Below are 14,781 nucleotides of genomic sequence, written 5' to 3'. Positions count from 1 at the left end.
CACACCTGGGCACGGGTGGGACACACCTGGGCACGGCTGGGCACGGCTGGGACACACCTGGGCACGGGTGGGGCACACCTGGGCACGGCTGGGACACACCTGGGCACGGGTGGGGCACACCTGGGACACGGCTGGGACACACCTGGGCACGGCTGGGCACGGCTGGGGCACACCTGGGACACACCTGGGGCACACCTGGGCACGGCTGGGACACACCGGGGGCACACCTGGGCACGGCTGGGACACACCTGGGGCACGGCTGGGACACACCTGGGGCACACCTGGGCACGGCTGGGACGCACCTGGGCACAGCTGGGGCACACCTGGGCACGGCTGGGGCACACCTGGGGCACACCTGGACACACCTGGGGCACGGGTGGGGCACACGTGGGACACCCATCAATGCGTCCGTCCCCGGTGCAGCCCCTCGGGCGCTCTCCCGTAGCTGCCCGGGCAGGTCCCAGCCCCGCTGCCCCGGGACACCGGCCGGGAGCTGCCGCAGCCCAGGCTGCTCCGGGCTGTCCCAGGCCGTTCCCGCGGGCCCGGTCCCGCGCAGGCGCCGGCGGGGCGCCGCCCCTTCCCGGTTGTTGGTGGCGGAGCCGCGGCGATGCTGCTGGTGCTGTCGGCGGAGCACAGGGCGCACCTGGGCTGTTTGCCGCGGGCCGGCGGCGCAGGTCGGGGCCGCGGCGGGTCCGCGGGCGGGGGGAGCCGTGCCGGGCTGGGGCTGCAGGGAGCTCTGCTCTTTCTCTGTCCTTACAGCCGTTGGCGAGCTGGGGCGCCTGGCGCTGGAGCAGCTGCGGCGGGGAGCGGCACCGCGGGCCTGCGAGTCCGCTGCCAGTGAGAGCCGGGCCGTGGGGAGCGGGCCGGGGAACGGGGGGACCGGCCGGGCCGTGGGGAGCGGGAGAACGGGCCGGGGAACGGGGGCACCGGCCGGGCCGTGGGGAGCGGGGGAGCGGGCCGGGGGGCGGGCCGGGGAGCGGGCCTGGGAACGGGCCGGGGAACGGGCCGGGGAACGTGGGGAGCGGGCCGGGCCGTGGGGAGCGGGGGAGCGGCCGGGCCGTGGGGAGAGGGCCGCGGGGAGCGAGGAGACCGGCCGGGCCGTGGTGGTTCCGCGGCAGGAGGGCGGGAACGCGGTGGGCTCTGCGTCGGCCACGAAGGACCCCCAAGTCCCCAGGGCACCGCGGAGGGGGCCGAGGGAATGGGCTGGTGGCACGGAGCTCCAGCACCGCGGGGGTCGGTGCTTCGTGCCCGCTGTGGGGAGGGCTATGGACATCCCTTTTCCAACACAAACCTTTCTCTGTACCGTGCCATAAGAAACTGGGGTTTTTTTGTGCTAATATGCTGTACATTATTATTTGAAGGGTGTGAAACCCTCTTTTTTTTTTTTTTTTTTTTTTTTTTTTCCCTAAGCATATTTTGCACATTGAGCATTGGGTAAGTTTGCAGCTTTGAGTCTCACTGCTGTGGCAGTTAGCAAGTAAAAAGCACTTTGTGCTTTCTTTAAAGGAAAGCTGAACATTAGCATTGACATCATTCAGCATGGGATAGAAGGACTAATGTATCTTCTTACTGAGAGTTCCAAGCTTATGGCAAGTATACCTTTTCATGAGGAATTTGGGGATATACTCAAGAGATGTCTTCTGGACACTTAGACCTCTAAAAATACTGGGAATGGGGAAAACATAGCTCAAAATTTTATGACATGTATTGTTTTAGTTTCAGAATAAGGTGTCTCGTGTGGTTGTCTATTGAAACATTACGTCTACATGTATTACTCTGGAATTTGTATTCAGTATCTGAAGCTAAAACTTGACAATGTTTTAATAGTGTAATTTATTACATGTAGAGAAGCTTACTTCAGGATGAGCTCTAAATAATAAAACTCAAATGAAGAGTTTGTTGCTCAGCTACTGCACAGGATGTGGGGTAGACTAGCTCCCTGTTCAGCATTCCTTGTCTTTGTCCAGCGTGGTGGGTTTGAGAGCTTTTTCAGCTCTTGGCATCAGAAGTTTGAGTGGGTATAAGCAGATACTAAAAGATTAGTAGTTGGACAATTACTGTTTGCATCAGAAAGACCAGTAACTATGGATATAATAGAATATTTGAGCAATGACTACATGGAGAAGGGATACAGAGACAAGGAATGCCAGATTAAACTCAGGCAAGTGTTGCTCCCAAGAGTAGGTGGGGAGGGGATGGAAATGGTGCAGAGCCTTTCCTTGAAACAAGGGGTCTTGACTGACAGGTTACAGTGTAGTGTGGTAGAACGTGGTTAGTTACAGACTGTTACTGCAGGGTGGTGCACTGCAGAGGTACACAGCTTCCCCAGTGCTGGGCCAGGCTGCTGCAGTAAGCACAAAGGTCTGAGGAGTTCCTCCTGCCCTTGGGACGGGAGCCTGAGCGTTGTGCTGTGTGCTGCTCATGTGCAGATCGCTGCTGGGTGTTTGTAGTCTGGTTATCAGGTTGCACAGTATCTGTTTTATCTGTATCTGGTTATAGGGTGCACAGTAGCACCCTGACAAATGGATTCACACAGCATGTCGTGCCTTGTGACACCTGAGGTGCTCCCTCATGCTGTTTTGGTCTTTGATGTGAAGGTTTACATGTGAGGGGGTTGAGTGTTCTTTAAAAAAACTGTTCCTGAATCTCATAGAAATCTGCAGTAATACATCAACATCTGTAGATCCTTTAAAACCTGGATATTTGTTTTGTCCAAGGTGAAGAATTGTACTTGGACATACCTGCAAGAAAATAACTGCACCATAGCATATGTGATGTTTAGTTACAGTTTCACTTGGTTTTCAGTAAATAATGATGATTACCTGGCCTAAATTGTTATTTCTAGATTTCTGAGGTTGACTTCCAAGATTCCATTCATGTTTTGGGATTCTCAGACGAATTGAACAAATCCTTGCTCCAGCTGTACCTTGACAACAGGAAAGAGATCAGGAGCATTCTTGGAGAGCTGGCACCAAGGCTTCCCAGCTACCACAGTCTGGAGTGGAGACTGGATGTGCAGGTGACTTCCCTGATGTTTTTAGTATTCCATCCTTTCCTTCACATATTTTTTGCATAATAAAAACCTGCTAAACAATGTGAAACCAATTGAGGCAGCAGTCCTTCATGTATTTAAAAGCGACATGACTTTGTTAGTGTCCCACAGACAGCCAGCTGTGAGATGAACAGGATATGCAATGATGCAAAGTACTTGTTGCCTGATGAAAATTGAATTCATGGTTCTGTTGATTTTTTTTTTAAATATTAACATATACCAATCATATTTGGTCTTGATTATCACCTTATTTTCAGAAATATTATGAAAGCATTGATTAAAGTGGGTTAGTATTCCTTAATTATAAAATACAGCAGTAGCTTGTGTGTATCTTTTAATGTGGATGAAAAGGGTTTCTGAACAGTTGTCTGAACAGGTTCTACAAAGCTGTTGAGAACTGTTAAGAACAAACATTGATAAGCAATGATCATTTTCCTGTTCTTGTTCCACTGAACCCCTCCTGCAGCTTGCAAGCAGAAGTTTGAGACAACAAATCAAGCCTGCTGTGACTATGAAGCTACATCTTAATCAAAATGAAGATCAAACTGCCCAGGTGTTGCAAACTGACCCTGCTACCCTTCTCCACCTTATCCAGCAGCTGGAGCAGGCGTTGGGGGAGATGAAGATGAACCACTGCAGAAGAATAGTGCGCAACATGAAATAACCCTGGTTCTCTTCTACTCTCTTACTAAGCAGTTTGTAAAACAACTCAAAACACTGCTCACAAATACATTTTGAGGAAAAATAAACATCTGGATCAGATGAACTGTTTTCCTGTGCCAGGATCTTGAGCTGGTATATACTGGCCAAATATCCTTGGCTGCCAGCTTTGCACATCTATATGTGATGACCTTTTTCACACAAATCTTCATATATAGTACATGGTAATTAAATGTGATCAAATATTACTACTTGGGATTTTCGACTAGTATTTTTTATGTAACTGATCTGTGTTTTCAGGTGAAACACAAGATTAGCTGATACATAGGCGAGTGGTTTCCCTCATTCCATCTCTCCTCACTACAGCCATAGTCTGGAACTCAGGGCAGCAAAGCAGAAGTTTTAGATAGAGATCTTAGAAACTTTTTGTGTCGTTTCACTACTGCCTGTAGTAGTCTGAAAATATGAACATATTTGCCTTTTTCTCTCATAAACGTTTTAAAAAATGCAGCTGCTGTAGAGCTGATTGGCGTCACAATAAGTGCTGGCAGTCTATATATGGGTCATATCCTGAAGCTTGTACTAACTGAGAAGGGGGGAGGGTTTTCCTTGGGCATTCTGAGTAAAATGGTCGGTTGAAAGCAAATGTTGAGAATGCAGAATGTCACTGGAGAGCCTGCATGTTCCTTTGTGCAGTGTTTTGCAATATAGAAGAAGGAAAAGCTGCAAAACTGAATGGTTTTGTTTCCTTTTACAAAAAATTACCTCAAGTAAGGATGGTCAAAGGTAAACTTGGAAGCTGGGTGAAACTGAGAGAAGCTCAAACTCTGGCAGTGATCCACAAACAGACTCAAGGAGAGAGGGGAGGAGAAAGATCCTTTACGCCAAGTGTCTTACTTTTAAATTGTATCTTTCAGTTTGTTCTGGGGGAAGTACTGAACCTGGAAAAGCAGCTGCTTGGCAGCAGGATTTGGGCTTAATTATTAGAAAAGCAGATTTGCCTTTAGGTGAGATTGGAACTGGTCTACACCTCTGCAAGTTCCTGCTTCTCTGTCTTTACAGCATCCAGGGCAGCTATTGAGGGCTTAGCACTCTGGCCTGCTGGTGAATGTGACTGCACAACAAGCAGCACTGGCTGCTGGTGCCTCTGTACAGCAGGCGAGGTTGGGAGTGAAAAGGCACACGTGTCAGTAGCCCAGAGATACTAGTAAAGTAGGAATTCACCCTTGGATACAGACTTGGATTTTGTTGTAAACTCCCAAATTAAAGGGGGCATATAAAGCTACATTTAATGCATCTTCTCTAATTAATTTGCACTTGCTTTATGGAAACCCTTGAACATGACAAGGAGACTACAAAGCATTTTTCACAAGTGACTGAAGAAAAGTTACAGTGCTGCTTTTAACCCATTTTATTTTTAATGGGGTTTTAAAAATTTTCTGCTGTTCCATTGTGTTCTTTGTTCTCCATCGCCATTTAGTTCAGAGGAAGTTTTCTGTTCCATTATGGCTGCTCACAGATGCACATGGAGCACCCAGCTGTAGTTACTGCTTGCTCGGAGTCTCCTTGCACAGAGCAAACCCAAAGCAGAGGCACAACCATGCCAGGCTGTGCTGTGTGCTGGTCACTTGGGTACTGAGGAAGAACAAGGCTTGGCCAGGGGGCCTGAATGTTTTATTTTATGACAGACATCACAGGTGTTACTTCACCTATGTAGGTTTTCTCAGAAAAATATTAATCTATGAAGAACTTTGATGTAGAGCAGTGATAGATCTAGATTAAAAACTACATGTGACATTTCTTTAACTCATTTGATGCTCATCATATAAGGGTACTTTTAAAAGTGCATTTACCTCTAAGCTGTTTGCTTGGGTTTTCATTGAAGAAGAGGTTGAACTTGCTGCTAGAAAATCCACAACAAATAGGGTATATTCATAGTACTGGTCTTTATAAATCCTTCAGATGAACACAAAACCTCTGTACTATTCAAAACCATTTGAACACTGTGAAATTGAGATAATGTTATTGTCTTGTTTTTTTACAATATACAATCTTGCAATGAGAACAAGAAATAATTATAAGGAGCTTTCTATGTCACACTTGTGATTTGGTTCCTTTATCATTTAATCCAACCCCATTGTGATGGAAGTGTCCTCATCTTCCACAGACTTGAGCATATTGAGTCACTTGTCCTGAAAGCTGGTGGTCATTTTTTTTGTCCAAAGAAGGAAGTTAGTATTTCTAAACAAAGACTAATGACAACAATACTATGAAAATTTATTCTTACAGTTCTAATCACTTCCAAATTATTGGAGAAAAATCTTTTAGCCTATACCAAGTGGTACAATAGCAGATAATTGTACTATTCGTGAAAAGTGCAGCTGAAATACATCCTGTTGAAGAAGACGGCTCTAATTGTATTAAATGTGGCTTAGGTTTAGGACACATGTATGTACTCAGGCATAAGATGCCATGCTTATGAAAGTGTTCTAGTTAACATAGATGAGATGGCCCCATGCGTGAAACTGTCAAAGCCTTCCCTTGAATGGACTTGTCACCCGGAAAGGAGTGGAACAGGTAGAGAGTATGTGGTTTGTCTTTACTCAAAGATACACTGTCCTGGAAGCAAAAAATGCCCTTTTAAAGGCTGTGTGAAAAATCACTAACGTTCAGATCATTATCTGTGCAATAACCACATGCACGCATACCCAGAATCTCATATGCAAAGGATTTAAATAAGGATATTGCAGGAAAGAAAAAAAGATATGTGATGTCTGCATAGCCCTGGAGCAGGTGCTGTGATTAGCACTGCTCTTTGAGCTTATTGCAGCAAGGAGCCCAGTATGAAGCAGTAGAAGAATGGTACAAAAATTCTTTGGGAAGGGAAACACAAGTCTCAGGAGTACTGAGTTTCCTGACCAGAAACACAGCAGATGTCAGGAAAAATAACAAAAAAAAAAAAAAACCAAAAAACCCCCAAAAAACCACCACACAAACCAAAACCCAAAAACCCTCAAAACAAAAACAACAAAACCCCCAGACTCTCACAAAAACAAAGAACAATAAAATAAACCTCGTGGAGATCTGCCAAGCCAATGGAAATATGAACAGGAAATGTGATGAAATGTAACTGACAAGGAATATTTGTTGAAGCAAAGCCATCAGGAAATGCACAGGATCTGTTTCACAGAGCTAGCTGTAGTTCGTGTACAGCTTTAAACTGCAACTCTGAGAATCTACATAACCAACATTATATGTAACACCGATTTGAGGGACAAGGATGGTTCAGTCAGGCCCACATTCTCCACTAGAGAAACCAAATGCAGTTTAGAGAAGTTCACGCTTCTTTTAAAGAAAAAAGGAATAAAATTCAGAAAAAAATTACTTAAGACTTTTCTAGTGTAGATTCTGATTACTGAGGAGGGTGTATTCTTATCAATAAGCATAGCCTGGAGTCTGTCCAAAACACAGAAATAAAATAACAAAATGCATTTGTTTAGCCAGTGGGTGATATCTCTGTGTGTAGTCATAAGAACACTGGATGCTTCCCTCTGTAGAAACCAACACTTAAGTTGGAAAGTGAACAATATTATTCTTTACAGACACAGCTCCTGAATTTAAACAATTTTTGGTCACATTGCCATTCAAAAGTTATTCCAAGTGCACCAAAAATGAGACAAGATTAAAACAACAATTGTATTTATTAATTATAGGAAACCTCAGGTATGCATTTTGATGACAGCTCTCGTTTCTAGTATAGGCTAAATCAAAGACAAGTGACTGAATGGGCAGTCAGCAGACATCCACAAAGCATCACGCCTGCATTTGAAACTACCCTTATGGACAGTGAGCTGGAAGGACTTACGATACACAGGACTGCACAGGACTCCTACTTGCCAGCAAAGGGCCAAACCTTATCCTAATCACAGCGAAGTGGTTGCTGTCCGTGTCACTACGAATGCTTCATTCCTCCCCATCGCCACAGCATTACTAAATCATACAATTAAACTTGTACGTGGACTAATTTAAGCATCATTTTGCTTCCAGAAATTAGTGTCGCCCATTAACTTTCTGAACAACGGTTTTGGAGCAAAGCTCCTTAGCTTGGCAGAGGAAAAGCGCGCCGGAGGCTCCCCGGGCACCACGAGCTGGGGCTGGACGGCGCCCGGCTCCGTGCGGGGTCCCAGCGGCGAAGAGAGCAGCCGATGGCCCCCGCTGAGAGCGGCACAGCGAACACGACGCGAGAGGGGGCGAGGGCGGGGGGGCTCCGGTGGCCCGGCCTCGAGGGCCGTCCCGTGCCAAAGTTTCCGCGGCAGTTGCATAACTGCGGGCGGGGCGGCGCGGGGGCCGGGCTGGAGCCGCCGGCACTGCCCCCGTCCCGGCACGGCCCCCGTCCCGCCGCTGCCCGCCGGGGGGAGGGCGCCGCGCTGCCCGGGGGCCGCCCCGCCTGCCCGGGACACCGGCGCGGCTGGCGGGGGCGCAGAGGTACCGTCCGCCCGCCTCGCCGGCTCTGCTCCCGGCGAGCCCGCCCGCTCCAGAGGGCACGTCCTTGGCGGCGGCCCGGCAGCGGGGCCGGCCCCGGCCACCGCCCGTCCCGGGACGGCTGCGCCCGCCGCCGGGCCGGAGGGGCGGACAATGAACCCCGCGGCCGCGGCCCCGCCGCCGGGGCAGCAGGTAATCCACGTCACGCAGGACCTGGACACGGAGCTGGAGGCGCTTTTCAACGCGGTGATGAACCCCAGGCCCAGCTCCTGGCGGAAGAAGATCCTGCCCGAGTCCTTCTTCAGGGAGCCCGACTCGGGCTCGCACTCGCGGCAGTCGAGCACCGACTCGGGCGGGCCGCCGCCGCGCCTGGCGCCCGTGCACGTCCGCTCGCACTCCTCGCCCGCCTCGCTGCCCGGCGCGGGCGCGGCGCCGCAGCACGGGCACCTCCGGCAGCGCTCCTGCGATGTCACGGACGAGCGGCCGCTGCCGCCGGGCTGGGAGATGGCGCTCACGCAGACCGGGCAGCGCTACTTCCTCAAGTGAGTGCGGCGGGGGAGGCGGCCGGGGCCCCGCAGGGGTTCGCGGGGCGCTCGCCGGGAGGCGGCGGGGTGGCCTCCGGGTCCGAGGTGTATGCGACATTCCGGGGGGAAAATCCCTTCCCGGTGGGAGGAGGCAGGCGAGGGAGAAGTCCTGCCGTATTTGTTGATAACGCGTTTCTTTCCTGCTTGGCCACACGTCCAAGATTCTGAGACTTAATTTTTTTGGGAAAAAAGTTCAAAAACGGTGATTCCAGGGAGTTCCTGGAAGGTGAGAGCAGAGCTCTGCATGTCCGTGACCCAGAAGGGGCTGTGGATGGGTGGGAGCCGCCCGGCTCCGGCCGCGGTGTGCCTGAAGCATCCCCGTCTGAGGGGACGCGGCAGGAGGCCGCCTTGTTCCAGCGACAGATTCTGAGAAGTGTGGTAACACAACTGGCGATATCTCTTGTGGCCAGTCATTTTCGCCAGAGTGTTTTATTTATGACAATTGACATTTGATTCAAAGCCGTTTAACAGGCCTGAAAACACGTAATAGCTGTAATAAGCGGTAAGGCAACAGTGCCTTATTTTGGTAGATTCTGTAAGTCAGCTACAGATTCATTGCAAACTAAGTCGTACTGCATTAACTTGGTAAATAAGGTAAAATGTTTGCTAATGAAATAAAACATTTACTGATGAAGCATCTACCTGAGGATACTGAGGGAGTTAAACTGCCAGGGCTCCAGGACGTCCTTTACTTGCTCACTACAGCCTTCTTGGTCAGGAGAGTAAAATCTTGAGTTCACATATATTTACCCATGTGTGGGTATTCAGCCATCATAAATGTCATGTAAGCAATGTGTGAGGGGAAAAAGAGACAAAACTGATTAGAAAAATGAAAAAAACAATAATTTACTTGATTGTATAATGATTTCTTTGCCTTGTGGGTTTGGAATCTCTAATGGATTACTCAATAGCCCAGTCTCTGTATAACTCTGCAGAGTTTAGATTTTTTGCCTTGTGTCACACTCTGAGCTACCAGCAAAGCATGTAAATACTTTTCTGTATCTCACTGTATGTTTTTTATGATACTGTGTGCATATGTCCCAGGGTCCAAACTTAGAAGTTTGTTATTAATCTGGTTTATCACCTAAATCAGAAGATCTTGTGTCTCTGCACTTGGCATGTATTTTTCTCAATAGAACAAGCTGACTGACAGGAACACTGTAACAGACCATTCATAAATAATTATTCAATATAAATTCTTGCTAGGGTTTGGTCAGGGAATGTTTTCAGATACTTCTGGCTAAAAATTGCATAATATAGTCTTTGTATGCTCTGTTTTTTTTTTGACTGATAGCAAAATGAGCTCATGTGGTTTCACCTTCCTGTCATGCATTTCTGACCTAGAGATAGAGTTTTCTAAGTCGATGGATTCTTGTTGCTTAGGCCAAAAATACAAGGCCTTTAGTAAATGAAAAGTATAGGTAAAAACTCCAAGTGGTTTTAATTTTTTTTTCCAAATCCTGTCAACAGTAATACTCTGATTAACAACATCCTTTTTAATATAAAATACAATATGCATTGTGCTTGTAATTTGTTACCTAAATTAATATTTGTTTTGTTTCCTGATTTTATCTGCCCAATAGAACTTTTCTCATTTATATAAAAATTAATTGAAAAAATGCATTTCTTTATACCTTTAATGTATTTTGTTATACCCCAATGCTTTGGGGAGTAATATTTAGCTATAAAATGCTCACATATGATTTATAATATTTTACAAATGGTGTAATATTCTTCAGGTGAAAATACAATTTAAGATTGATTATGGAAAACAGCATTTAAAGCTGTGTGCAATAAAATAATAGAGAATTTGAGACAGGTGATGTGCTAAAAATAATATTTGATTAAACTAGGCATACAAGGTTACATTTCCCTATATTCAAGAAAAAAAAAAAAAAGCCAGTGCTTTCCAGCATAATGATAAAGATTTGTTTCTTGGCATTAGCAAAAAAAAAAAAAAAAAAAAAAAAAAAAAATTGAGAAACCAACTAAAAGTAAATAGCCAAATTAGGTCCTATTAAAGCCTTTATTATCTGTTGAAGTTTAGAATGCAATTTGTTGTATTAAAACATATTTTCTGTTAAATAATTATTTAACAGAAGTACTAGTGTGAGTTTCAATGAACAGTGAGCTAACCTTGTTGACAGGGAACCAGCTAAAACTTGAAGCAGTTGCAGTCCTGCATGTCAGCTCCTGCAGAAATTTTCTGGCTGTGACTGGAAGAAACATAAGTAGCCTGGGGACCACTCCACCCTGTAATTAAATACCAAACTGTATAAGTGGGGGCTGGAAAACAGGCTAATGAACACACACTTGCAGCAATGTTATCTAAAGCATTTTTCTGTGTGAGCATGTGTGGAAAAAAATGTGATTTATTTCTGATAAAAAGCATTTCTGTAGAGACAGGCCTACTGCCTGCTCTTATGCCTGTGAGTGGGGAATGTCAGTTGCATATTGAACTACATGCTGGGCTAGGTATATATATTTTGTAAAAAGAATGTTTCAAGTATTACTTTATACCAGTTTGGGTTTAGGTGGTACAGCCTCTTATTTCAAATGAAATCTGAGGGTTTCATGTTTTCTCAGTGTGTGTAGAGATCATCTTGGTCAGACTCTCGTAAACAGATTTGTGAAACTTTTGCCGCTGTTATCTTTACCACTTTTATTTTTAAAATGTTACAGTAAACATTTGCTATCCCAGGACATATTTGCCAATAAGTTCTGCTCAGGGATAAGGAGGCTAATTACTTACAATATTTCATTTCCTCAAAATGTTCAGATTTTTTCTTACTGGTTTCTGTTGGAACAGAGCTTGATTCAACACATGATCAATTTTATATAACTAAGCGTGTTCAACAGGACAGCAGAAGAGTAATATAAATAATATAAATACTATAAAAAGTAATACAAATACAATGAAAAACTTTTTTCCTGAGAATGACAAAACAAATAGTACTAAGCTGAATTGCTGAAGTGATTTTCTAATACTGTCTTTCCTTGAAAAGCATTTGTGTTAATTCTGTAGAGACTGTTGTTATTTTACATCAGTAATTTACATTGTGCTTGGTGCTGTACAGCATTCATCCTAGAGAAAGTTTTCCATCTTGGGAATGTAGTTACACAGCTGGAAGTAGGGGAGGAGATGGACAGTGATTGAGGGGGTAACTCAGGTTCTGGTAAGAATGGGGAAGGCACTGATGCCTCTGCAGTGCCATGCCACAGGTGTGAGCTCAGTGACACGTGGGTGTGATGAGCGCCCTGCGAGGGGGGCTCGTATACAATACAATATACATTTGGCTTTCCTTGGTCCCTGTAGAAGAGTGGTGCAAGGCAAGAGGCTGTGCATCCCTGCTGGCTTTGTCAGGCAGTTCACCGTGCCAGCATCCCTTTATTAAAAATAAATTGTAATGTGCTAGACAGTACCAAGATGTATTGCTGCCAATGGCTTTTACCCAGAATTGTTGAGTGCATGAAAGAGTTCTTAACAGGCAAGAAAGCTGTGATACACCACTGAAGTTTAATTGCCAGAAATTCAACTATAGCTCACATTTATAACTCATTTTTGAGATACTTAGGAAATTCTGAGATTAGAATGCACACATCAAAACTAAATTTTCAACCTGTAATTGACAGCATTAGGGGTCTGTCTGATTGCTTCTCAAGTGCTGATTTAATGATGATGATGTTGGAGTTCTGCTTAAAAACTACCAAGGATCCATAAGCTGCTCTTCTCTGAATTTGGAAGTAGAATCAGCTACAGAGTTTCTGATGAAGGCTGGTATTTAATAATTTTCTGGTCCAAGATGGTGTCTTTCCATGATGAACAGACTGTTTTTTTTTCAGAATCTAAAAATCATGTTATCAGTGCTCCTTTAAAGGATTTGGTGGTTAATGTGGAGCTTAATAAAATCTGAGGGCAGAAGCAGATATGGAATAAAATTGCTTCAGGGACACATTTGATTTGCAGGGTGTGATCCAGTTCCCTCTCCTACCGAGTTTTCTGAGTTAGGATACAAGCTACATTTTGTATCCTAAAGCATCAAAGGAGCATCAGTGAAGAAAGCTTTAGCAAGACTGCACTGGCCCTAGAAGTATTTACTTTGAGGAAATATTTAAGAAATTTTTTGTAAAGGGTTGTCTAGAAGCAGAATTTACATTTTGCTGTATGCATTTCTAAATTATTTAAGGAATCAGTGGTAACTGTCCTGTACAAACTACTGTATTGATGTAGAATTTGATATATTGCACTTATGTACAATTTTAAGATAATAAATTAGTAATGTGCGCATGGAATTATTGGTCTAATGAAATTTGTCTTAAGTTAGTCCTTTAGTCATGGTGTTAAATCCAAAGTCCTGGAGTACTTGTGCATTAATGGATAATAACTGTCATACATTCATCTCATTAGATGAGCTGAAAATACAATTGCTTTATGTATTAATGATTAGGAAATAGTAACAATTAGCATATTCTTAGATATCTGTAGAATTGATACAAATGTTAATTAAGAAATGCTACCATGAAAACTAAGACGTTTTCTCTGAAACCATCTGAAAGGGTTTTGTCTTTACAAATGGTATGGATTGCACAAAGAAAGAAACTGAATAGTAGGTTTATTTTTATCATGTTTCTGAGCTGCTATATTCAACATCTAAAAGCTGGTGTGCCTGACCATCTTTACTCCATAACTAGTAAATGACATTGTGGAGAGCCATCTGCTTCTGAAAGTTATGGATGTGATCAGTTTTGAACAGGTTTGACAATATAGAATCTGTAAAGTCTTACTTTCAAGCTATTTGCTGTTCATTCCTTCAGATAGTGTTGGAAGAGTCAGTGGTTGGGCTTTGGCTTGTTTCCTTTTGGATGCTTTGGCTGAAGTTGAAAATTCTGTCTTTTTGATGTTGGGGCCTATTACAGGGCAAGAGCTTCTTTGTAACAGAGTGTTCGGTGCTCAGGGGCTTTGCTTGATTGGCAGATACAAATTGTATCAAAGCAACTAAATCCAAAGGAAATGTCATTTGGGCTGAATTTCAACACAGAGACTTGTGGCATTTTCCCTGTTCATTTAGGGAGAGAGAGGTCAGCATGATGTAGGGTAGAGGGATTTGGGGGTTATTTGTTTGTTTGTGGATCTTTTTATTTTCTTTGATTAACTCAAAGTGCAGACCTAGAGAACTCTTCAAGAATGGAAAACTTAGAAACACTGCACTGACCTGCAGTTTCGCCTGCCTATTTTAAAGGCAGATGTGATGGAAGCTGCACTGCAGAGACAGATACAGACTTGCTAAGAGAATTGAGCAGAATGTATTGTGTTAAAACTGAAAGAATTGCTTAGAGTGTTACCAGAAAATAATGTAGTATAAAGGCAGGAGTGAAGGAGGAGTTGGCTGCTTGCATGTCCTCCTGGTTCACAGCATGTGCATCAGCAGTCACAGCACAAGCACAGCAGTAGCAGAGCTGCAAGTTCAGACACGGCTTTTTCTGCAGTGATTTGTTTCTCTGATCATATGTCTGTTGGCATGATCAAAATGTTCCTTTTTGTTTATTAGATGTTGATCTGTCCCTGGTAATTTTTGGATGCATTATTCTGACAGTCTTCCAGGTTTGAGAATAGCAGGATGCTTCCATGGTACTTTTGAGTTTTTTCTTGTACCACAAGTAATCATTTTTTCCTACCTGTGATCAATTTTCCTTGTCTGTCTACTGGTTTTTTTGATTAAATGTTCTATATTCCTGTTTTTCGATGATGGATTGGTGAGCAAAGGTGTAAGCATTACAAAATGCAGTAATAGACCTCGGTCAAGCAATTATTGAAGTTGTACTGAAGTGTCTTGCTTCCAAAATCAAAGGTAGTGTTTGAACTGTGAGCCTTAAATTTTATGTGGGCTTTTAAAGAAGTTCTCAAAACTTCTTGACTGATGTATTTTCTTAGTCTGCACTGGCACTGTGACACCCCTGAGAACATACAGCAGTGTCTGAGCAGAAGGAAGCAGGAATCCTTGG

The 14,781-nt window shown here is 44.6% G+C and overlaps 2 protein-coding genes across 4 annotated transcripts in view; both read left to right on the top strand.

The window, feature by feature from the left end:
• Positions 1 to 565: 565 nt before the first annotated feature.
• On the top strand, positions 566 to 3,960 carry COMMD2 (COMM domain containing 2). The gene is made up of 5 exons (XM_053952132.1): positions 566 to 674; positions 760 to 837; positions 1,507 to 1,589; positions 2,846 to 3,019; positions 3,519 to 3,960. Exons 1-5 carry the CDS (start codon positions 608 to 610, stop codon positions 3,714 to 3,716), a joined length of 600 nt encoding a protein of 199 aa, XP_053808107.1. The 5' UTR covers positions 566 to 607; the 3' UTR covers positions 3,717 to 3,960.
• A 4,250-nt stretch (positions 3,961 to 8,210) lies between these two features.
• Positions 8,211 to 14,781, top strand: part of WWTR1 (WW domain containing transcription regulator 1) — a 45,369-nt gene continuing 38,798 nt past the window's right edge. For all 3 annotated transcript variants that reach the window (XR_008432551.1, XM_053951462.1, XM_053951463.1), the window contains exon 1: positions 8,211 to 8,736. Coding sequence is in view for 2 of the 3 variants with exons in the window: in XM_053951462.1 (XP_053807437.1) it covers positions 8,348 to 8,736 (389 nt within the window). In the remaining variant the exon portion in view is untranslated. The remainder of the gene's footprint in view (positions 8,737 to 14,781) is intronic.

This window comes from Vidua chalybeata, chromosome 10 (genome assembly GCF_026979565.1).
Source record: "Vidua chalybeata isolate OUT-0048 chromosome 10, bVidCha1 merged haplotype, whole genome shotgun sequence".
Taxonomy (NCBI): Eukaryota; Metazoa; Chordata; class Aves; order Passeriformes; family Viduidae; genus Vidua; species Vidua chalybeata.
This window is presented reverse-complemented; position numbering and strand designations above follow the sequence as displayed.